A 26,003-nucleotide genomic window follows, 5' to 3' on the forward strand; every position below is an offset into this window, starting at 1 on the left:
AATCACCACGTGTACAGATTGAGACCTGGCATCTTACAGATGGTTGTATATATGCCACCAGTAATGACATTTCTCTGACATTGCATCTGGGAAGGCTTAGGACCAAGTGGGCAGTCCCTGCCATGCTGGACAGAACTCAGAGCCCTGGATATGGGTCAGTGCTGGAGGTGGCCCAGCCTCTTCTGTTAACTGGCACTTTGGGAGTAACATGCCCAAGGAAATTCTACAAGTTTCTGGGATTTCCCCATAGAATCCACTCCATCTTAGGAAACTCCTGGGGTTCCACAAATTGGTTTAGTAATTCCTTCTTGCCTGTATAAGGACATGCATGTGGATGGCTCAGGATACAAATTAACTAAAGCTGCTTCCAAGGAGGTTTAAAACCTGTGCTAGGACTTCATTACCAGATGATTTGGTGTCACTTCCTATTCTTAAAGATTTCATGTTTTGGACATGAAATTTCCTGTAGAGTAGACCATTAAATATCAGTAAGAAAATTGAGCCCAATTCTGACAGAGAAATCATATAACTTTATAGTTCAAGTTAGACTATAATCTGTAATTCTCATCTTTAAAAAAATGAAAACAGTGACAAGAGCGGTTAAATAATATTCCTTAAATTATTTTAGATACAATGGAACAATACAGTATAACAGAATTATGACAACCTACTGAAAGTATATACACTAGGAGTGTATAACATTAAACAAATGCAAAGCACTTTTATCATCATTATTTAATACAAATATCCATGTGCTTATATTATATAACAGTAAATTTTCACAGAAAATAAAATGTGTGAAAGTTGTATAACTTATAAAAAAACATTGACAAAAAAATGAATAAAAGACTCTAAATCTCCACACTGAGAAATAAAGGATCAATGCCATATATCAACCAAAGCAAGTACCTGTAGATAATTTACATAATTTGTGGGTGTGATCTCACCTTGTTTAAAGAAATAGAGCATAAAGTAGAATTATGCCCCCAAATTTTATTATAACTTGAAATTTTATCCAATAAAGTAAAGCATTCCTGTTAAGAAAGGAATTCAAAGAAAAACCCATTTGAAATGGAGTCCTGGGCCAAGTAAGTCCACAGCTGCAACTTTAGAGATATAAAATGCATTGTTTACCTGTTGGAAAATTTGGACCACTTCTTTGCAGCATCCAAATATACTTGATAAAAAAACTAAAATCATACAAATTTTTATAGGATATGAATTCTGAAACAAAGAAGTGCAGGAAAAGCAATTATGAGGGATATAAACACTTAAGCTTCTTAATTTCCACAATTAAATATATAGTTTGTTTTTCTTTTTCATCATTTCTATGTACTGCCCATATTTGCTTTAAACAGAAAATTACTGTCATGCCAATATAAAGATGACATACTCATTTCATAATGTCCTAACTAGGAGAGATTCAAAAATTACCAATTCTAAAGGAATTCTAAAGGAATATGAATCTGTAGACTTCCATAAAAAATTTGTGTGTGTGTGTATTTACTGTGGTAAAATATGCATAACATAAAATTTACTGATTTAAAAGTTTTACATTTTACATGTCCCTTTATAGGTATATTCTGTAGCATTAAGTACATTCACAACATCATGCAACAGTCACCACCATCTAGTTCCATCCCTTTTCATCACCTCAAATGGAAATCCCATACCCACTAAGCTTTACTTTCCTCTCCCCAAAATCCCCAGTGGCCACAAATCTGCTTTCTTGTAGACCGTTTTTGAAGGTCTATTCAAGTAAGCATCTCTTACATGTCAATTCCTTTTAAATTAATTTACAAACTCATTTATTGACCTATTTATTTATATTTCCTCTCATTCCATAAAAGATTTTAGGAGAAATTGCTGCTATACATGAAGGCTATTGATTATTTATTATAATCAAAGTTCTAATATTACAGATTTATAATGGGTATAGTATTCAGAATAAAAAACACACTTTTTAATAATCCTTTATTTTAGAAAGTTGAAAACCAACTGAAAATACCTTGCTGTCTAATATTTCTAAATGATCAATAGTTTCATTGATGATTCCAGTTGAATTGAAAGCCATGCCTGGCGTTATACTGACAACAAGGAAGGTCATAGGTATGAGACCAAGACAGTAAGATCCTAGGTTCATAATATGGGCTCTAAACCCATAAGCCAACCTACAAAAAACAAATAAACCGTAATTGAGTAATTACAACAAAAAATATCTACTTAAGATATCTGCAGAAAAAGTAATTATCTCTCTCAAAAATCTATTTGGTAAATTCACTGAGCTTTAGAACTTAAAATCTTCAAATTCATTGTTCTCACTTTCAGAAAAGGAATCTCAGCTTCCCAGCAAATCATGATTTACTTAACAAAATCTCTTACCAATTAATGGAAGAGCAGAGACATTAGCTCCTATCTTCTGAGTCCAATCTGATTGCTCTTTCCAGGAACACCCCCCCACTTCATTGTCCACTAAACTGCAGGACCCAGGAATGCTTCTTCATGTCTTATATAATATGTCCCCCAAATATTTCATTTCATGTTAAAGATAAACAATATTAGCATTTTTAATGCCAAAATTTGGATTTTGCACAGTTCTTTTTCAAGGTGTAAAACATTAAAATAATAAGATCTAAAACACTGAAATTCCATTTAAACATAATTATTTACTAGACTTTCAATAAATTATTAAAAAGAAATGCTACTTAATACCTACCATTTCATAAGTAAATATTCTTTACACACAGGATGGTTGAGAAGCTCTATGCGGTTATGTTGTACCATTGTCTGAGAAATACAGAGAAACCAATAAAAATAGAATCATATTAAACTATTGAGTATAAACTAGGCTTTTTTGTTGTTGGTTTTGTAACTTTACTTTGATATTATAAAAATCTTTTGGTATTATAAAAAATTTTCTTCAAGAAAATTTGAAAAATCAAAAATTACATTAAGAATTATTGTTAAATACAAGCTAGAGATACACAGACACAATTATTCGATTCACTTTGTCTCTTTTAATTTCTACTAGTTGGGAAAGCATGTGTTTTAATCTTATACAAAGTTACAACTGGAAAAAAAAAGTTAGAGCTACAACCTTATTCTTTCCTTGAAGAAACTCAGGCTTATCTTTCTAGAAGGAATTTAAACAGTACAGTACACAGAAGTAGTAGTTTAGTTAGTCTGTTAGTTATAAGTTTTCATGAGTTATTAGAAACTACCAGTATCTATTTCAAAATTTTTAATTATTCAAGAAATACATAGAGGAAGTGTTATTAGCAAGATGGAAGAATCTTCCTTCACCCACAGAGACAGGAGACATCAACCTAATGACACTATGAGGACCAACTAACTTCGTGAGAAATCCAGAGACCAGTTAGGAGGTTCCTGCACCTCAGGTGAGCCTGTATCCAAGAACTACATTAAAGAGAGCAAGAAAATTCATGGCATATACTTGGCGTAGCCTCTCCCCCAACTAGCACAGAGCATTGAGAACAAGAGAAAATTCCCAATCCTGGCTTCTCTTTGACGAGGGTTCAATATTCTAAGTTTTCAGGCAGCTTGCCCAAGGGACTGTTTTCTGTCCTCCCTAAATCTAAGCACTGACAGGTCCATCTAGATTTTCAGACTTTTGTGCACAATAATTTCCTACACATATCAGACTGGCTATCCCTCCAGAAGAACTTGACTCAGCTCACTTATAACTAAGGCAAGATCTGCTGCATTACTAAGGTACTATTCAGTCATGTGCTGGTATGTCCTCCACTGTGTGAGGTGTCTTCAAGCAAGCCTGTCTCATATAAACTATACTGAGTCCACATTATGTAAAGTCCATTCCTATATTAGAAGGTACAAAGATTTTATTTCACCCTATTCTTATTCCACTGGTGGAGACAATAAACTCTGAAAGAAGTGTGGCCTGTTTTTAAATTACAATTTGAAAACTTCCATATACATACATAAGAATTCTCCTTCATATAAATGTAGTGTAGTTACTTTCATGTCACCTGGCTATTGAGTGGACTACACTAATGACTGTAAAATGTAACATAATCCAGCAGAGCTAAAATGCTTTGCATAAAGCAAATGTGAGAGTCAGCTGCCATCGCAGCCTTGGGGGCATAAAATCCACCTGACTCCACATGCTTTCTACTCCACGTATTCAATAAGCCTTCTAGAGCTCACCCAGGTGATGGTTGGTCTATACCACAGGTTCCCATGTAGGGAAATGAGTTCATTTAAGGTGGATAAAAATGAAAATTTTTAATTGATCTAAGACATTAGATCTTAACTGATCTATTGGACATTGCTGTCCAATAGAACTGTGTGGTGGAAATATCCTGTATCTGTGTGCTTCAATATGATGGCCACAAGCCATATAGCCTTTCTGGGTTGCTTCAAATGTAGCTACTGAAAATGAAGAAATGGATTTTAACTTCATTGTAATTAGTTTAAATTTAAGTAGTCACATGTGGCTCATGGTTGCCATAATAGACAACCACAGATCTAGACCGTAGGCCACAATTAGCAAAGTCAACCCTCACATATGTTTTCCTTTGCACACACAGGACTTTAATTTGTTGCCGAAATTTACGTAAGCCAGTTGCCATTCACACATGGCAACAATTTGTTGAAACTAGTAGCTGCTGTCCTTTTAAACAAGAAGCCCACTCATCTGTACTGCCTATAGTTATTTGAAGCTGAGACCCCTGGTGCAGACTGCAGTGGATCATCTGGGGTGGCTTTTACTGCCTCATCTGCTGGAAATGTGAAAGTACTCTTTGGAATAAGAGCAGGTTTGGAGTCAGTCTCCTGGGAAATTTGGATCCATACTGTGTGTTTAGGGCCTGCTGTCAGATTGGGTTCACTCTTCTGGAAGGTCAGCGTTTACCGAAGAGCCCAGTGGTTGACTGAACTTGGAAGCTATGACTATAAAATGTCACCCCCTAAATTATTCTGTGGTTTACACAGAAGGAAACTCGAATATGTATGTCTATACATGCATGGATGGAGGTGGGGAGCAAGTGCTGTCAGCCTGTTGACCGTGGTTTATTGGATTCTGGGGTGGGGCAGGTTTAACATGACCATTAGGACTAAAGTAGTCAGGAGAATGGAACTTCAAAGCAACTAAATTATAGCAACTGTAGAAAATGGCTTCTTTGTTTACTAAAAAATAAAGGGTTAGGCCACATGGCAGACACAGACATAAAACCATTAATCTGGAATTCTCTTCAAGCCCCTTTCCGGAACCACTGTACCACAACATTACAGAGCCCATGCAGAGACAACCTGGACAGTGAACACAGTGGACTTACGTTGAGGAGTGTAAGAGGTTCATATGTAACATCCTGTGAAGGTGATAGTTTTTTGGTGAATTCTATTGGGCATTGTAGATACCTGAAATTATACTCAATCTGTAGAAGATAAAATTTTTTAAAATTATAATCTGGGATAGACTCCAACATAGTTCTAGACAAATCAAATGCACAAGCCTACAATTCTGCTGAAAATTAAATGATTCAAATAAAGTTGAATCATTTCACCTGAAGAAAAATAAATTAAGTTATTGCATATTAGTTTCCAAAAACAAATATCTTAGAAGGCTGTTGTTCAATTGCTTTATAACTCGTAGTCATGGAAAAAGATGCGTTCTCAAAAGATTACTTAGATCTCTTAGAAATTCATTCTTCAGACAATACTACCCAAGAAAATATAAAGACTAGAAACAACCCTAAATAATGGTATTAGAAACAGTTAAAATATTGAGGGAAAACCGAGGTTCTAAGGGGAAAATTCACAAGTAGATAACATAATATGACAAATGAAGACAATGATTACATCTTTTGATATTGTGGAACTCTACCATTATCTTTAATATTCTCTAAAGAATCATAATGAAATAAAGTTCAAATTACAATAATATGATCAACGTACGTGGTAGTCTCGGCAGGATTTGTCTTCTGTGGAGGGCATCATGCAGAAATCTAAAAGTTCCTTTGAGAAACAAATGGTAAAGATACTGAGCAGCAGACTAGATAGGAGAAAGAATTTGATCCCATTTCTAAATAACACCTAAGTCCCTTCCACTTCCTTTGCTTCTTGCACCTCAAAGATAAACTATAATCCATGTGATTCAGAAAGGTTTAAAATATAAAGTGTCACAACTACTACTGCATAACTCAGAAACAGCAAGTGCTCAGAAAAATATCATATACTTGAGAATGAACTTGCATTTACTAAAGTTTGAGTAAGAAATATTCCATTAGTTTTGCCTAAGATTCGATGTCTTTCTGGGCTTCTAAAGAATATGTAGGTTATTAAGGATTCTTTTGCTCAGCATATTAAGTGATACTTTATTGTCCTTGAGATTTTTCAGCTGAGAACTGGGGTCTTTCTTTGGTCCAGATCCCATGTTCTATACTGCTAAAGCCTGAGGGCTGTGTTTGCTTCTGTACTTGCCTGCTGAGCAAGACTGACAAAATATTCATCCATAGCAATGAGGACAGGATAGTCAGGGACTGATGTTATAGGGACAAATGTTGAAGGCCCTCTAGATACTTAACAAAGGGAGAGAATACTTACAGGGTCAGTAGAGCTGCCTCTAGGTTATGGGAGAACAAGTATCTTTGTGAGGTCCCCATCTACATAAATAATTTGAGTCCAAAATTCATGATCCCAAGAAAGAAACACTGCCCAATAAGGCTGCCTTCCTGGAAGCAGACCTGGACAAATGGCCCCAGATGACCCATCAGTGTGTCCCCCAGAGCTCCTCAGGCATCTAGTCTACCCCAGCTGCAGGATATAAAGGTAGAAGGTTGGGCCCTGAAGGGGAGAAACAGGCACCCAGGCCCCATCAGGAGGACATTACCATGTTACCTGGTCTCAAGCACCAGAGGGGCTTAAAATATTCCAAGGAAGTCTCTGTTGGTGACCAGGCAGTGGTACTAAGGGTCATACTGTCATCATGAATAATAAAGACAAAGCTCGTTCATAGTGCTGTGCCAGGCAGAACCAGAGTCAGGTCTGGTTGTTGCCGTTTGACAGCTTTGCAATGACCAGCACAGGCAGAGTAAGGTTTGGGCTGTCTTGGAAGAGGGGAGGATACAGGGGGAGTGGGAAGGATTATGTAAGTTACTCAGAAGTGTGATGTGAGCTACACTGAAAGACCTTTAAATTAATTCCCCTACTTAAAAATTTTTTTCACGATACTAAAACAATACAAAGTCATTATGGAAAACTAACTAGAAAAGAAAAGCCAATTGTAATTCCACAACTGTGATAATTCTTATTAACATTTTGGTATAATTTCTTCAATTCTTCCTACGTTTTCCATATGTGAATATGACTAACATTTTTTTTTTACTATTATTAAATGCTGCAGGAAATGCCATTGTATATATATCTGTCTGTACCTCTAATCGTTCATTAGGAAAGATTCCAAAAACTGCAATTATTGAGTAAGAAAACCTAAGATCATTTCAATTCTGAATATTTGTGTGCCCTTTGATGAAATTTATACATCTAAAATGTTAATCTATGATCTGGACTGGCTCCAATTTCCATTAGCTATTAGACAGAAAAAAATGAAGCTCTCAGCACATGCTAAGTGCTTACTGAATAAATAAAAGTGTTAGCAGTACTAATAACCACATAAGCAGCATTAAAGCAGTAGGAGGTATAACATGGCCAACCCACTATCCTGAACATTTTATATATTGAGACTAACTTTCATAATCACTTTGTAAGAGGAGTACTAACATCATTGTTTCAGAGATACAGAAAACAGAAAATAAATCTCAGGAGGCGAAATAACTTGCCTAAAGCAGCACAGCAAGAGGCGGAACCAGGACTAAATGCCAGAGCCACCAGGGTCCAAATCTGGCCCTTTAGTTTATGGTACTATGTCTCCCTGCCTCTCCCAGTATTTGAATATGTTGTTCCCTATGAATGATATTTGAAGTCATTCCTCTTTTCTTGACTTTTCTAGGTCTATCCCAATCCTCAAATCTCAACTTTCCCAGGAGGTCTTTTATCCATGTCCTTTAACAAACATGTACTCAACAGTTTGTGGGTGTTTCTCTTGTAGTGTGCCCCTAGTCACGTGCTGGATGTGTGTTTAATCTAGCACAGAAACTCTCACATCCGGAGACTCACAGAGGGCAGGCAGGTAGTGTAAATGAGTGAACTGAGCCAGCCTTTAAGAGCTCTTTCCCATTGTTCTTGAAATGCTGGCTCTCCTTGGGCTGGTTGTCATCTTCACAGTTTGGATAGAGGCATCTGGAGGGAATTCTCTCGCTAGTGCAAGAAAAGCAATTGCACAAAAATGACAATACATGGCAACTAATACTACGCATTAGTGCGTACAAAGAAGGAAGAGGGGGTCTGTGCCAATGGGAGAGTGCTTGGCCCACCTAAAGGAAGCAGCTGCTACTTGGTCAGCGACACCTGCCTTGTGAAAAGATAGGCTCAGTCACCAGACCTTCTCATTTTTTACAGGAAGCCAGATATCTAGATCCTTAAGGGAAGCATCTGGTTTTAAATGTTACCTACTAATGTAAATTTTAAACAATAATATGCATGCCAAAAAAAAAACACATCTAGAGGCTTTATTCAGCCAGCAGCCACTAACAGTAGTCCCTGCTCTAGTCTTGAATGATTTGGATAAAAAATATCTGTCGACCATATTTCCTATGTTCCACATAACAACTAATAGGATTCATTAACCCAAGTAAGTCCTTATTAAATAACTAACTTCCCTTGTTAACCTCCTTCATAGATGGTTATGGAAAACTAGAAACTTTATGTGAAGGTGGAAACTACTATTATGCAAGTTGTGATTACAATAATAAAATTTCAATTATATTACATGCCAATCATGTGCCCAGAAGGAGTTTTGTTTAGAGAGCTTACTTTCATGCATTCAGGGAGGTATTCTACCATCTCCATGATTGGACACTTATTGCTTGAAGAATGATGACTGAAAACTGTATAACAGTCTTCCCATCTATAAAAATTGAAAAAAAGAATAAAACAAATACAAGTCTTAATCCTTCCATTCAGTGCAACAACAAAGCTATCAGCTAAAATTCAAGATTACATCCTTAGGAGAAACCTGAATTGGTTCCAGTGGAACCAATATGTAAACCAGCAATCAACCCATTAACAGCATTTTTGCTCATTAATTGAAATTAGAAATGAGGACAAATTCCAGCATGGCTGTTATAGTCACTGTTCTCTTTCTCTAACTGCCTTCTAAAGAAGTAGGCTTTTAACTTTTTTTCTTCCTGAAATCATGAACTAATATGAGCTGGTCACATTGGGTGAAGCTATCTGCATTCACATATATACAACAGCAACATGACACTAAGAACATATTTAACATTTAATCAATGTATATAACAAATGTTGAATTATCTACAAAATAGCATGTATCAAGCCCATAAATAAGCATGGGTTCTGCTAGAATATTGCAGGGTCTGCCCCTCTCTTCATTGCCATCTATTTGGACAGGATAAGAAGATGCTAATGATAACAAAGAGGAAATAAATCTACAACAGGAAGTAAAGAAGAGCCCATTTATTTCCAAGATCCTATCTATGTCATAGGACACTAGTTCTAAAACCTACGCAAGTTTTCTGTTAACACTATCAGTAAAATCAGCAAAATCTAGAACATACGCATAATCAGTAGAAAACTTCTGGTTGAACCATTGTGCTGACTGGTGTTTCAAAAGAATGCTCAGCAGGTGGATCTTGAGACTGCCTTGCTCACACACACAGGCTTGATCTGCCTCGAATATGAGATTGCTCACCTCTGTGTCCACTGTTAGGTGACACTGGGCCATTGTACATATCTATTCATGATTATATACAAAAATTTATGTAGAAGAAGAGGGACAAACTACCCTCCAACTTCATCATTTAAACTCCTTAGAGTATGGCTTAAAAACCCACAGCCACAAAAGATCATGTGTTAAGGTGATGAAACTAGTAACGCTTAACTAGTAACTACCCCATCAGGCTGCCCTCCTGGAAACAAATCTGGACAAATGGCCCCAGATACCCATCAGTGTGTCCCCCCAGAGCCCCTGAGGCATCTGGTCTACCCCACCTGCAGGATAATAACTAAAACTGATTTACCTTGGAGAATATTTCTGCTAACCTCCAGTTCTGGGGTTTCTTTGGCAAGAGAGAGTAGAGTGTTGGGCAAATTCAGAGAGGGCAGGACAGAGCTTGCCTTACAATTACCGTGGGGCCAGATGCTGCACAGGTCTGAGCCCCATGAGCCCAAGAGTGCTCTGAAGGTGCCTATGCTCCCACAACTTAGAAGGGGAAGTGAAGATCATTTGTCTGTTGTCACCCAAGAAGTTCCTTAAGATTTTTATGTAAGCAACTGCTGTTTTTAAAATGGTGATTAGTAGCTGAAATTTATTTTTTCTTCCTGTTTCTTCTCAGGTTCTGAATCATCCTTCACTCAGAAGACACTAAAGGACAGTGGACAGGAAGACAGCATACCTTCTGCTCCTGATGGTCGTAAGAACCACCTCCTTCCTCTTATTGTGAATTGCAACATGCAAAAAGGAGGCCTGCTGCTTGTTCAAGACAATGTTGGCATTGTAGCTCAGAAGAAGTGCAACAGCTCTGGCATGGCCTTCCCTTGCCGCAAAGTGAAGTGCAGTATTCTTTTAGAAAAAAACAGGACAAGGAAAATCCAGTGACAATGGCTAATTGTCCTTCAGCTATTTAACTGTTTTGTCTCATTGTTGAACTGCTTGAAAGAAATTATTAACAAAACTAACCACTTAATATCAAAATACTTAAAATTTAAAACTAGTTTCCAGAATCAATCTTCAAAATAATGTTTGTATTTCAAATGTGGTGTGTATGTGGGTGTAAGGTGGGGGGTTTGTGAACATATGTGGTTTCCAAGTGGTTTGTTTTGCTTTGTTTTTGTGGTAGGACTCCACAAGCACAAACGGACAAGCCTTAAGGGTCAGGACACTGGAACAAACACAGAAGAAAATACTTTTGGAAGCCTTACTGTCTAGTACAGCAGTGATTTCCAGATTTGGGATTTTTTCAGGCTTATAAAACTAAAAAAAGTCAGAGATTGAGAAAATGTAGTCAATCTTTAGTTTGGCCATATAAAGACATAAAAAAAGCAATGATAATCCTCTATCTCCAACATTTTGTGAAAGAATGCACATTTCAGTACTTGTTCTCCAACAAAGGAGGAGAACATCATAGCAGAATAAAGAACAGTCCTTCAAATCAAATACACTTAGTTTAATGAAAACTTACCCTTTCCCTCTTCATTTTTCTCACTTCACCAGGGTGTGATGAAAATAGTATCATCAATGCCTGTGGGCCTGTGGATCGGCCTCTGTGAAACTAAAAAGGTGTCCACAACATGCACCCACCCCTCAGCTTTCTCCTTATTCTGTCCCCTTTACTTCCTCCTCATTCTCAGGGTCTGCATAGAAAGAACCCAACAGAAGGTTATGGATGGGGGAAGAAAGGAAGAGAGTGTCTAAGAAGAAAGCTATCTTGCATTTTGGAAAGGTCTTCTATGGCAAGATTTTGGGTAGGCCTGAGAAACATAGTACATACCCCTTCTTCATCCAACTTATCTGTGCACTTCAAATTAGTGTCAAGAATGACCTTCATGGTCTGAGTGTACCCACCCAACGAGGCATGATGCAAAGCAGTCCAACCATGGTGGTCACTGTTAAAAAGTTAAGAAAAGATATGTGCATTCACTTTACAGATGAGATGTGGGAAGGGATAATACCCATTTGAGAAGTGGGTCTGATGAAATAAAGAAGCATATATGAGTTCTCACCACTAAATATTTATTACGTTTATAACAAATGAGCTAATTTCAAGCCTAATGATCTTAAATGATGTACCTACAATGTGATTCACACATGTACACATACACACAATTTTGTATCTGCATAAAAAATGGCAGCATGATGAAGTAAAATATGCAGCACTGTATTTCAAACATTCTGCGAACTACTCTGCACAAAGCTGTTTATTCTGTGACCTTGAACAAGTCTTCACCTCTATGGACCTTGATGTCTTCATTCGTCAACTGGAATACCAATGTCCCTTTCAATATTTGAGAAGTCATACATGTTTGCAGATTCAATGAGATGGATAAAAGCAACTAGATAGTAAGTTAGATATCATAATTAAAAGTAAAATAGAAAAACAGCCTGAAATGGCTAATTAAAAAGAATATATAAATATTCCTATCATATATGCTCACCTGAGAAATAATGCACCTTTTTTCAGAAGAAGTCGAACTACTTTATCATGCCCATTTTTTGCAGCCAAGTGGAGAGGAGTCATTCCATGAAGGTCACCTTCATTCAAAAGCCTTGTATCACTTACGTCTTGAAGGAGCCTCTGACAGGTATTGATACGCCCATAACTTGAAAGAATTAGATTTCATATTTTCAAAGCAAATATTAAATAAAAAGAAACATGTTCATATGTTGTATAAATTTACCCTTACCTGGCTGCAAAATGTAGGGGTGATTTCTTATCTTTGCTTTTGGAATGAATGGACACCTTAAAGTCAAGTAGGTTATTTACAGAGCCAGGGACCCCCTGTCTACATGCGTAATGTAGAGGAGTACACCCATCATTGTCTTCATCCATTACCAGCTCTTTAATATGTTGCATCTATGGGAAAAAAAATATTCTAAATATAACTCTGCTATCATGCTAATACAGTGTTTCTCAAACTATTCTCTAGAATAGTATTTTTCCAACAAGGGTCAATATATCTAACTTGAGGGCAAAATTTTAAGTTAGGGTATTAGGGAAAACTAAATATGGAAGAAAGTGCATGCTCTGTCTCCCTATAATATACGTTACCATACTAAAGGCTATGAGAAATCCTGAGAGTGGGAAATGTACTTAACATTTTTAACCCAGCATTTTCTAAACATATTTGGCTATAGCCCACCTCCTCACCCTTCCCTTCACTTTTTTCCCCCAAATCACACTTAAGAGCTTGATGCTAGTATGTTCTCTTAGGCAAATGGGATGAGAAGTTAAAATTAGGTTTACTTTATCTTTTAAATGAGTATTAAATTTAAAAAATGACAAATGAGCAACTGAATCCAATCAATAAACAAACATTTTGTTTCAAATATTCAAATCCAAATATATTTTTGATTCTTTAAGGGCACTGACAATATTAAAGTGTATTTATTATAAAATTGTGATACATTTCAGATACATCTACTAATCACTCAACAAATATTAGATGTTCACGACAAATAGGGAGATAATTTTTCAACCTGTCAACAAGTATGTTGTGTTTTTTTTAATTAATCAGAAACATTATTAATTCATACATATACTTGTCTTTTCCACTAACAAGCAATTCGTAACTGTCGAAGAGTAAAGGAAAGCTAACTTATTTATATATGGGAACTCTCTGTAACTGGGAAAATTCAATCCCAATGCAATTTATTGTAGTCATTATAATCACCACTATGTTATAAATAAATATTCAAATATGGTACATTTAAAAATAATTTTTAAAATCTAAAATTAACCTTCATAATAACAAAAATCATAATAAGCAAAATCACTTTACTCTCTGTTGAACTTAACTCAGTTTATGGAAATCCATACATATCTATTACCTGCATAAACTCAGGTTGCAAATTTTTTAATCCATAAGGCTGCTGTACAGTCAAATGCAAAAAATTTCGTCCAAGATGATCTTTTATGTCTACACAGGCACCTTAAAAAGCACAATATAAATATAACTTCTACTCATTTATATAAAGCATGGCCTATGGTAGATTTTCAATTTAAGAAAATAAATGATTTTGACTTAAAACTTTGCCAACCTTTAACCTACAGGAAATTAGACAAGAAAAGTAAATATATTTTAAATATATGTAAAGATGTATGTGTGTATGTGTAAATGAGGGGTAGAGAATATGTGATTTTTACATTAATCACCATGTGAAGTCTTACCTTTTAAAGCATCAAGTATAAAGATGGGGAAATTAAAGATCAAGACAGAAGAGGGGACAATAACTCTCTTCTTTGTTATCACATCAGGTTAGTATCTCAAATGAGGACAGGTATAGCAGCTATATCACATAGGATTAATAATTAAGAGAATGTAGATAAAGTGTTCAGTAAAATGTCTGGGAAATAATAATTGCTTTATAAATGTTATGTTATTGTTCTGAAACAATATTTTTAAGTACCACTCCCTTAGTGAACTAAAAATTACTCTAGACATGGGAAGTATTCTATTTATCTTTGTATTTATAGCACCTGGCCCAAAGCCTGGCCAACAGTAAATGGTTAGTAATGGGTAGTAAATGTTTATCTAACCAAATTGAGTAGTAATTCTAAAGACTTGGCTTGGTCCCTCATGGTACCTTTTGAGAGAAGCATATTTACGATATTCCAAGATGCAGAAGCAGTTGCTAATATAAGTGGAGAACGTCCTTCAGAATCGATGCTGTTAATATCTGCTCCCTAAAATAAAACATGTCATTCAACAAAGAGCTTATGATCAGACAAAACAGCTTGCAGTGCAATCTGTAAATAATATCAATTCATTGGAATAGAATATCCATAATATGGCCAGGACTCAAGCATGTAGCTAACTATGGAATTGCTTGAAATTTCCCTATAATTCATATGTTACAGCATTAGAAATCAAGGCATTCTTCTACAATTTCAACAACAAAAATTATTCACCCATGACAATGTTTTAATTGGCATCCGGCAATAGATCTATATTACTATGTAAATCGTAAAAACAAAATCCTTTGATCTATAGCAACAGTTTAATTTCTACTGTAAGATTTTTAAATTTCCACAATAAATATCTTTCAAATTTGTTGCATATTTGAGATAATGGCAGCAGTGCCCCCTGTGAAAGCCTGATGGCGGTGGGTGATTTTATGCTACAGTTCTCTTGCCAGGTGAGGAGATGAATGGCTGCATTCACAGGAAACCAGACATGACAAAACTATAGTAGATAATGAGTCTTCCCAGGATTCTTCTGTGTATATGTCACAATTTCAATAGCTGCTATTGACAGCAAACACATGTTGAATACTACAAATGGAATGACATTCATGGCTGAGATGTAGGGCTTAAATAAATACATTATGTATTCATCTGTATAAATAGCTTATTCAAATTTAATTCGAAAGCTGACTGCTAATTACACTTCTTAGTGTGAAAAAAGATCTTGTGCTTTCAATTGTGACAGACCTTGGACAATATGTTTAATTTCTCAGGTTTTCATTGTTTGAAAGCTGGCACTGAGGCCGCTGGGGTGGAAGCTTACAGTGCATGGTGAAGGTGATCTGTGCTGCCTGTCTCATCTCCACCTCAAAGCCACTTGCGCTGAAGAAGGGTCAAGAGAGTCTCAAGGCCTAACACTCTGCCAGGACCATTTTAAGAGGAGCTTCCCTTGCCATGTATCCACCAGCTCCCCATGCTAAAAACACTGAAACAGGTATCAAAAGTACATTTTGGGTACTTCTAATGTCATAGTAATGAAGTTTGGCCATTACATGTTCGTTCATACATATCTCATTCCATATTCATCCTTATCTATTTGCAGATGTGTCAGTCTTTTTTTGTTTTTTGTAAGCTTTTTAATGCTAAACAAAAAAATTAAGATTTATTTTTGAAAATTATATGATGTAATTATATAATTTTTCAACTGTACATAGTAATTTTAAAAACCTGTCAATGGAATAGTTACCACTGAAATTAAGTAGTCTGCTAGTTCATGGTGATCAAATAATGAGGCTCTGCAAAAGAGAAATATAAGCATATTAAGATACTATTGATATAAATAGATTAAATGAAGCTACTATACTTGGAAAGTCAATTTAAATATCGTTTAATAACAATAAAATGCAAAAGAATTAATAACCTTTCAAAATCCATAACTGAATATGATCAGAGTAATATTTTCAAAGTAATAATAATAAAGATCAAATATATCACAGGATTTTCTTCTTCATCTTTTAGTAACTTATTTCTCCATATAAAGATATCATGAAGAAGTTCTGAAGTGAGTAGTAACATCTGTCCTAAGAGCTTAAAATAAAAGACAGAAGAACTGGCTGTCACCACGCTGACCATGGGGAGTAACAGCAGCTGCCTGCAAGATGTGCCTACAATTCATCTGCAGCCTTCAAAACACCCACTTCGCTGCAAGTTAACAAGGCAGTGATAGCTTTCCTAAGGTTTTATAAAGACAAAGACAAAGTATGGGGAGAATTGAAATCACTTTGGTATTATTTCACAGTCAGTCATAGTATAACATCAATTCATAGAACAAATAAAAATTTCCTGTCTATATTAAAACATCAACATATGTTAATACTAGGTCTGGAACTCCATTCCCCTTAACCCAAAGCCCACTGTTTCACCAGAACACTGTGCTGAAGTCTTTACACTACATTAATAAAAGAAATTCTAGCCCAAAGAGCGAACTTCCCTTTGAAGCTTAAGGTAAACTCCAAATGTCACTGGCTTTTAGAAGGACATTCCAAGATTTTAGATCAGTATTAAGTTAATCAGAATTGGACTAAACTGGTCCAAGAAACTTTAGTCAATTGAAATTGAGTACATCCAACAGGAGTGGCTACCAGGCTAACGATACTTATGGGTCAAGTAAATGGGTCTATTTTCCTAAAATAATTCTTTCTTATGCATATTGGTCTATTAAAACTGTGTTGTATATGGGCATATTTAAACCATACCCAGATCATTGGGTTTGTAACTAGGTTTGAAAATACGGCTATCACTGAAAGAGTTTTTTAAAAATTCCTGACACCCATCCCAAAGATTCTGATGTAATCTGGGATATGAATTGGCTTTGGAATTTCATGAACTCCCCACATGATTCTGATGTGCAAAATCTCCAGCCTTTGTTTTAATTTAATTGCTGCTTTTTTTTTGCCATTTCTACAGTTTCTAACTGGATCTTTTTTATATCACCAATTTTAATTCATAAAGTCCAATTTGTTTTTCATAATCTGGTATCTTAATCTACTTCTTTTTACCTGATTATTCCTTCTTTAAACTTGTGAACATCTTAAAGAGCCTTATTTTAAAATTATTTACAGATTGCCCTAATTTTTCTATTTTCTTGAAAGTAAACTAGCCTTTTATTGATTTTGTATTTTTTTTTATAAGTTTTCCTTTATGCCATGAAAGTTCAGTTAGCAAACTCATCTTCAGTGGGAGGTTCTTTTCTATTCACTCAGAACCCAGTGTGGCTTGTGGTTTTGCTAACATGTACATTCATCCTCCATATCCCCAGTCTCGCTAGTTTCCTTTTTCCTGAGGGATATTGTGGATTTCCAGGTCCATTCATATATTGGGAATATCTCAGCTCTTTTCTGCCATTCCAGGTTTCCAGTATGCTCACAGCTGTGTGTGTGTGTGTGTATGAGAGAGACAGAGAGAGAGAGAGAGAGAGAGAGAGAGAGAGAGAGAGAGAGAGAGAGAGAGAGAGAGAGAGAGCTGGAGGGAGACAGAGAGACAGAGAAGGCTCATTTCAGCTACCCTTCACATACACTAATCCTGGTCTTCCTAAAGGAATTGAACTCCATCTACACTCTTGTTTCCTGTCCTAGCATCTACTGAGTTTACAGTTTCAGATTATTTTTTCCCCGATGTATATTTCTGTTAAGCTCCACAGAAACATTTATCTGGCTTGGAGCTTGGCTATCATTTCTTAAAACTATGTCTTGAAAACATGTATATGTAATTGTGGGGTGGGTGGAAAGGGGAATAGGATGGGAAAAGTGAAACATCTATATGTGTCTGCTCCATTAGCTTCACTAAAAGGAAGGATAAAACACACATGAGGAAATACAGCAGATTAGAAAGGGCTTGAAAAGTCATGTATGTTGACCTCCTGCACGTAAAATAAATTAATCTTGAGCCTGTATCCACTGGACTAAGCACTGATTCAGAATATAACTCCAAAGATTTTATTCTAAGAAAATCTATTTAATTTTCTACTTTAATTCCAGAGGACCATAGAAATTCCACTTGAACCACAGAATCTTTGTTATCTCTGTTCTTTTCTTTTGAACTGTAGAATCTCTGCTTCTACAATGCTAACTTTTTCTTGCAGAGTACTATTTAACACGTGAAGACTAAAAATCCATACACAGAATGGTACATAGGAAACTTGCCTGTGAAGCAGTGTCTCCTGATTTCCATCCACAATGTTAACAATATCGCTGCTACCAGAATAGGAGGATATCATCAATTTAACAATTTCAGTGGCTCCCTGGGTGGCAGCAAAATGAAGGGCTGTGCACTTCCCATTCTGTAAAGAGTTTTGCTATCAGAATCAATTGGTCAAAGTCCCAGTTTAAGGATATAACCTAAAATTTATCTGTGAGTTTTCCTTTCCAGGGAAAAAAAATCAAGCATCAATATAAGAATCATAGGTAGCAATTTTGCTTCCTTGAAATCTGACAGCTCTTGACAGCTCTGACAGTACTTCTGCTACAAGCATTTTCAGTATCATTGTTTTTATTGCATTTGTATTTGTGTTTGCAGGTTTTTTTTGGTAGCTCTCAAAATCCTTGGGATAGTCTCAAATCCGGGATATTCTCTTGTTCTGTTTCTACATGAACAGCAGGAAATAACATCTATTTCAACCTAAATTAATGGTAAAAAAGCTATAAGGCTTTTTGGAAAATAACGTATGATAATTCTAAATAAACGTATCATGTGGCATGTGAACAGTTACCTCCATCAAGTCCAACTGTGCACCATTGTCAAGGCATATTTTAATCATTTCCAAGTCACCACTTTGAACTGCCATGTGGAGAGGGCTGACTTTCCCATTATTCACAAAGTTAATATGAGACTGTATGCTATATCCATTTTCTTCACCTTTAGAAGAAAAAAATTTCAAGATAATAAATATAATAAATAGATGAAATAATTTTTTAAAAAAGAAAGAACATTTAGGCTTACATAAAAGCCCAAGTATAAACTCTATTAAATACTTTTCAAATTAGTAGCATTCACCAGATTAGGCTCCTTTATTGTGTAATGTCAGAAAGCCTCTACTCACCAAACTTTAGTAATATTTCCATGCATTTTTTGGCACCCGAAAATGCAGCCTGGTGAATAGGGAAACATCCCCATTTATTTGATCTACATGGCTTAGCGCCTTTAGTTAACTGGAGGAAAATAAAGAATAAATAAAAAATTAAATGATACAAGTTAAACCACAAATTACAAGAATGAAAAATAATTAATATGCCTTTCCCAGAACGTTTCATTACTCTGTTTCTTTGTAAAATTATATAAAAAAGCTTCATAGGTTAAGAAATCTAGGCAAGATGGTAATTTTGGAACTAAGGGAAAATTCTGAGTTAGAGACACTATATTTCCCAAATATGAAGAAACAATGTAGATACAAAATAGTCAATCTTTATACCCCAACAAACAAATGCCACACATATTTCAATGGATATGAGATTTTAAAAAATATTATCATGACTCCTGTTACATCCATTCCCAATTCCTTATACAAATAAATAATTTCCAGATTCTTTTCCTTACATTTATATAAATTAATGAATGATTAGACCAGCACTCTTTAAACTATAAAAAACAGGTATTTTCACTAATGGAAGTTGTCTACTAAAAGTATGTTCGAAGAACTCAATCATATAATACTTGACCTCTAAGTCAATCATTTTCAACTATCATTTTTTATAGATCATTGGACTTCAGTTTTGTCTTAAATATCTTTTATTTTCACATACACACACACACAAAAGCAGAAAAGTGTGGAGAAGTAAATATTACCTGTAATCTTGCCTTCTAGGGACAGCATTGGTTTACATTTTAGAAGACAATTTATTTGTCTTATTTCCTTGCAAAGGTAATTACTATGTGAATACTGTGTAATCATATTATCCAAAAAGATTTAACTTAACAATATCCTTTAAAAGTGTGATCTTATTAAGTACATATTCCATTTTGGGGAACACAAAACTATACAATGAATCCCTATTATAGAACTTTTTTTCAATTTCCTCTCTCTGATATACATAACATTGATATTAATATCATTAATAGCTTTAATTATCTCAAGATGTATTCCAAGAATTGGATTTGGTGACTCAAAAAGTATTTACATCTGCGGTGAAGGAAATTCCTCGACTGATCAAAATTTCTCTAACACTGAATATCATCAAGTTTTTTTCATCCTTCCAATTTAAGAGATGAAAAAATGATATCTCATTTTAACATGTTTTTTCTTTGACTATTATAGAAATTAATTAAGCTTTCTCTGTTCCCTGCCAATATTCTATGGAACAAAGTCTGTGTTTTCCTCATACATTTATAAGAATACTTTATAAATTTATATCCCTTTAAAAATAAATAGGTGGATCTAATCATATGCTTTGTCTGCACAGGCTAAATGATGTGCTATAATCTGACAGTAATCTGTATATTCCCTAGGTAAAACTGACATGGTATTGCTTGTTATTCTTTTTAATTATTTCAATAAATTTGCTAGGATTATTCGGATTTTGCACCTATATTTGTATGTAAAATTGTCCTACATTTTTATTTCAAGGGAATTGTCAGATTTTGGAATTATCTTTGATTCTTAAAATTAATCTGGATATTTTCACTCTTTTCTTGAATTAAGAGAGTTTTCCTGAAATGGAAACTTTTACCCTGCAAGTCTGCAAGAACTTGTAAAACTTATAAAAGCTTATAATATTAACTGCCTCCAGAGCTTAGATAATACATATATATTTTTTAAACACTTCATGGTTCCCTAGAGGTCCTTAATTTTTTAGTTAATTTTGAAACTTTAATTACCTTCCAGTATTTAGCTATTAAAAAAGGATTTTCCAATTTTTTTAGGATAGGATTGTGCATACTAAACTTTGGTCATTTAAAAATTCTCCATCATATCCAGGTAAATCCCTTTGTTATTTCTAATTTTGCTGATTTGTGTATTGTCTTTTTCTTTTGTAGTTAGACTTGCCAATACTAAATCTATTTTATTATCTTTTCCAAAGAAATCTCATCATCTATCAAATAATTTCAAATTTATTATTTTTTTTCAACTTTTACCATTTCTTTATTCCAATTTTCTTTTGGTTTATTTGAGGCTCTTTTCCTAAGTTCTTAGAGTGTTAGCTCATTATTTTCTTTGATTTTATTAAGTACATTTTCCATTTTGGTCCAATCATGACAGTTTATATGTATTTTTGCCAAGATATCTAGTAAATACAGTAGAAAATATTTGTCAATTTAAATATCAAGATATTTAAAATGAATTAAAAATCTTTTATTTCATTTTCCTATCCTCTGGAATGGTGGAGAGGGGAAATCAAATGGCAAAAAGATAGAACATGACCTGAAAAACATACAAGTCATTAAGGAATATTTAAAAGAAAGCTATTTACTGGAATTCTAGTGTCACTCTCAGAAAGGGCGCTACACAGGACAGGAGTCAGTCATTTGGATGGGCACCTCCAGAGTTTCTGTGGGCCACCCAGGAATCCCACCACAGAGAGCAGGCTGACTCTATTTTTAGGTGTGTAGCTAAAGATCCTGGACGTGGTATCACACAGGGTTCCCTTTCTGAGAACCCATGGCAGCAATTTCCTCTCATCTTGGGAATATGAATGGCTATTTCTCTTGGCTTTTATTTCATGGGCCCAGTAAGTCTGCACTTGACTGTATTTATCTTTCCTTGACTATACCAAAGCTCAGTCAGAAGTATGATCCACTTTTATTAACATGCAGATTGCTTACACTTTGTGTATTTTGTATCCTAGCTTGACCACCAGTTTCAGATTAATTTTTCCTGTCTATATTTTCTTTTCACTTTGATCTTCTCACATTTTCTTTAATGCATAGAACTTTTTTCTGACATATTTTCTGCATTGTGTATTTTGTTAAGAAGAGAAACTGAAAGCTGTTGTAAATAACAATAATTCATGGTGTACTAAAGAAAAGATAAAGAAAACAGAAAAACTGTGACAAAAATACAAACCAAAATTTGCAGTGCTTCACTATTATCTTTGGAGCATGCAATCATCACAGCTGTGTTTCCACTTTCTCCTTCCAAATTAATATTAGTATTGCTGTGCTCGGTCAAGACCTACACAGAAGAGGGAAAAATTGTCAAAAAGTTAACATGGGTTTCCAAGTAGGGTATTTGTCTTCTACTAGATAATAAACTGTTGGAGCCATGGACTATGTCCTTATTTATGTTTTTTCATCCCACTCCCACAGAATCTGACACAAAACCTTGCATGTAGTAGGTACTACATAAATTTCTCAGGTAGATGAAATAATGGTGATTTCTATATCACATCAATTAGGGCAAAATAAAGTTTTGGAACTGGAAACAGAATAAGAATTGTAGGTATTAGTTAACATAGCTCATGTACTACCTCCCAATTGCTTTGAGCTATATTAACTCATATCTTCAAGAAAATAAATTTGTGGAGCCATTTGGAAAATGGTAGAGGAGGAGGAAGTGAGGTGGGGGTAAGGGACAGAGGAAGAGGGAGGGAAGGGATTTTTCTCTCCTCTAGTCATTTTTTTTTCTTTATCATTTCTTTACCTCAGTTGCAAGGACTCTGAGAAATGTCAATTAAAACTCCACTCTCTTCAGTAGAGAAAAAAATGTTCCACGTAACACTGATAAAGCCTAACTCAACTAATTTAAACTTATTCCAGAACAGAAACATTTTCTTTGATGTAATAAACTAGCATTCCTGATAAAATGGTTAAGCTATTTTCCTTATGGAATTTAGTTGAAGACCAGTTATCCACTTCCTTCACCTGGTTGAATTGCAGCTGATCACTGGCCAAGAATCTATAGATATTTAACCAGTCTTCATTTTATACTAAATCTAACAATAATTACCTTATATAAATGTCTCTAGTGAGACAGAAATCTTTGAATTGGCCTAGTAGAGACATATCCTTTTGCAGTAAGACTATGATAAAACTATAACATGTGCTTAAAATTAAATTGTGTAAAAAGGATTTATTAAGCAAGCTATTTCCTAAAAGTAATGGGCATACAGAGACCCTTATTAATAGAATGTGCCCTGATGTGTCAGCAAATGAATTTAGCTTCACTACCTCTGCTCATAAAAGAAAATTAACTATTTTAGTACATGAGAACACATGAGATTATTGATGTTTGAAGGAAAAGGAGAACACAAGTTTCATTTGATGAACTTCAGGTAGTTTCACATTTTGCTCTTAACAAACTCTAGATTCATATGTAAAGTAACCTACCCAAGTCTGTAAAAAGAGATTTTTCTCTTTGTCTTCTTAGATCAGAGATTCACAGCATTTTATTAGGGTGTTGTTTATAACCATAAACATAATCTTTTATAAAACGGTGCTAAATCATATGTGGCAGGGGGCCTAGTGAGAGCAACTAAACTGTGCACGAAGTGCAGATTCAGCGGTGACCAGGCAGGTCTGCAGGCTTGCAGGCGAGGCCTCCAGAGATCCCTCTCATGAGAATCCAGGAAGCCTCATGGGAGGGTCAAACCACTGGATACTTTGAGGCTGGGCCCCAGGGATTAAGGCCTGCAGGCTACTGAGATACAAGGTCACCTCCTCACCCTTAGGCCAGCGTGCCCAGGGAACACTATGCATACCATTGGTATCTCTGCCAGAACTTGAGGTGACCACAAGGTTTTTACTTTATAACCACATAGGCAGTAGTGTAGGTTCAATCTGCTATAACAAAATAGCATAGACTTGGGGGCCTTAAACAGCAAATATTTATTTCTGACATATTGTCTGTGTTTTCTATTTTGCTAATGGGAAAGACTGGCAATCTTGTGGGGCGGCTGGCGGAGCAGACAAAGAAGCATTCTAAATTGGCAAGAGCTGGTGGGGACAGGCCTGCCCATGGGCGTTAACTGGGGAGGCACGCCCGGAGCACTGCAGGTGCAAGCACACAGAGGGACACTCCAGAATTCCTCTTCTTCTATTCTCTTCACCTCTGGTGAAGCACAGGGGCTTGAAAATATTTTTAGCTACAGGTATTGCTGGTATTATGAAGCAAATGAAAAACAGCTAATTTCAATTCTCTTATAACCCTATTTTTGTTTTATTCTTGTTCTGGTATCACCCAGATATACCTTTGTTATATCCACCATGTTTATAAACCAATTATGGACTTATTTCTAAATTTTCTTTTGTATTTCTATGTGATACCTACCCTTCTGTGTTCTGTTAGTCTGAAGATTTCTGATTTCTAATTAACAATAGCCTTTCAACTGTTAGCTGTCTTTGAGTTCCCAAATGACACTTTCAGAGCCAAGATTAATTAAGTCAATGGCATTTGTTTCCAAAAAAAAGCCTGCAGAGAGTTCCCTGGGGAAATGTGTGGCATCTCTGGGGTCCCTGAAGTCACCAAAGCCCCAGTGCAGAGGATATAGAAGCAGCACCTGGTTGATGAATAATGTAGACATTTAAAAAACAAATAGCCTATTGCCAAAGGCCTTCCCAATAACCTCCTCCAGGGGCTGCCCTGACTCATCTTAGGTGCTGATACCTAAGTTCTCCCCTTCTCTTACAGCCAAAACACCCTTTTACTCATTCATTCCTTCAAGAGCCATCATTTACCAGCAGTGCTGAGGACTGGAGATATTTAAACTCGTCACACACGGTCCCTCCTTCAACGACAACCAGCCAGAGGGGGAGAAAAGCACATGAATATATGATTATAATACCATGTGCTAAGAACTGATAGCTATACTCAAGGCACAAGGGGAAAGCGGAAAGATCACTCCCCTCACACCCTCTCTGCCTGGCTTAAAGGAGCCCAGCACTGGCACTCAGGGGAGAGGAAGGTATTTGGGCTAAAGGGAGCATAGGGTTCATGGGCATCCTTTAGGTCCCTTTGATGATTTATAGACAAAGTATGTTTTGCTGTGGAGTGACAAATGTTTTTGTCCCTTGGAATTCATATATTGATATATGAATCCCCAACATGATGATATCAGCAGGTGGGGCCTACAGGAGGTGATTAAGTCATAAGGGCAGAGCCTCAAGAATGGGATTAGTGCCCTCACAAAAGAAACTCCATAAATCTCTCAACCCTCCCACTATGTGAGGACACAGCAAGATGAGGGCCTTATATGAACCAGGAAGCGGGCCCTTACCAGACATCAACACTGCCCATGCTTTGACCTTGGACTTCCTAGCCTCCAAAACTATGAGAAATACAGATTTTGCTGCTTAAGCTCCCACCCCAGCCTATACTCCTTTGTTCCAGCAGCCTGAACTAAGACAAGTGGCCTAGCACAATATAAAAGTCATCAATCGCCATATTGTTTCTATAAGAAAACTTACTGTAAGTTCCAAATTGCCTACCTTAGAAATGAATTTCTGGAACATGATCCATTTGTAAACTGCATTCCTCTTTAAGTAAGTGTGTGTGTTTTTTCATGTGTCTGTAAGACCCTTAGACACAGTTTAAAAGCCATGGCCTAAGCCTTACCCTTTAGGCATTTACCAGGGTTTCTTCCCTCTGTTTGACCAAACTCACTTTGAAGCCATGTATAAATAAGAAATTTCCCAATAGTATTGTTTTGTCTTCTGCTAAGACATACCGTCCACTAAGGCATGTTGCTCACTCTAACAAAAACAGTAAATCATAAATGTTTTCTGTCTTCTCAGGCATTCATCACCTTTTTTTTTTTTAACATGACGACAGTGGCTTTCATTGAGTGTTTACTATAGTCTAAGAGAGCCTGACTTCTCTCATTTTTCTTCACATCATCCTTGTTCATTAACTTCCTTTTAATCATTAAATCAGGTAAAAGTAGGAAAGCATTAACTTGTGGACAAAAGATAAGAAAAAAATCTCTAATTCTTGCTTTCACCAATTATAGACATTTGGCAAGTTATTTAATTCCTCTGTGCCTCAGTTTCCTTAGC

At 35.8% G+C, this 26,003-nt stretch overlaps 1 protein-coding gene across 3 annotated transcripts in view; it reads right to left on the reverse strand.

Moving 5' to 3' along the window:
• TRPA1 (transient receptor potential cation channel subfamily A member 1) overlaps positions 1 to 26,003 on the reverse strand; it is a 44,772-nt gene that overhangs the window by 12,385 nt on the left and 6,384 nt on the right. For 2 of the 3 annotated variants that reach the window (XM_073229687.1, XM_073229686.1), the window contains exons 4-21: positions 22,078 to 22,185; positions 19,120 to 19,228; positions 18,790 to 18,935; positions 18,224 to 18,360; positions 15,769 to 15,817; positions 14,423 to 14,522; positions 13,667 to 13,767; positions 12,523 to 12,692; positions 12,274 to 12,438; positions 11,610 to 11,724; positions 11,301 to 11,390; positions 10,515 to 10,681; positions 8,911 to 9,004; positions 5,935 to 5,994; positions 5,316 to 5,414; positions 2,717 to 2,787; positions 2,009 to 2,171; positions 1,135 to 1,224 (exon numbers count right to left, since the gene is read on the reverse strand). In XM_073229687.1, coding sequence (XP_073085788.1) covers positions 1,135 to 1,224; positions 2,009 to 2,171; positions 2,717 to 2,787; positions 5,316 to 5,414; positions 5,935 to 5,994; positions 8,911 to 9,004; positions 10,515 to 10,681; positions 11,301 to 11,390; positions 11,610 to 11,724; positions 12,274 to 12,438; positions 12,523 to 12,692; positions 13,667 to 13,767; positions 14,423 to 14,522; positions 15,769 to 15,817; positions 18,224 to 18,360; positions 18,790 to 18,935; positions 19,120 to 19,228; positions 22,078 to 22,185 — 2,034 coding nt within the window. The remainder of the gene's footprint in view (positions 1 to 1,134; positions 1,225 to 2,008; positions 2,172 to 2,716; positions 2,788 to 5,315; positions 5,415 to 5,934; positions 5,995 to 8,910; positions 9,005 to 10,514; positions 10,682 to 11,300; positions 11,391 to 11,609; positions 11,725 to 12,273; positions 12,439 to 12,522; positions 12,693 to 13,666; positions 13,768 to 14,422; positions 14,523 to 15,768; positions 15,818 to 18,223; positions 18,361 to 18,789; positions 18,936 to 19,119; positions 19,229 to 22,077; positions 22,186 to 26,003) is intronic. The other variant, XM_036998285.2, reaches the window with a different exon arrangement.

Source organism: Manis javanica, chromosome 2, assembly GCF_040802235.1.
Source record: "Manis javanica isolate MJ-LG chromosome 2, MJ_LKY, whole genome shotgun sequence".
Classification (NCBI taxonomy): domain Eukaryota; kingdom Metazoa; phylum Chordata; class Mammalia; order Pholidota; family Manidae; genus Manis; species Manis javanica.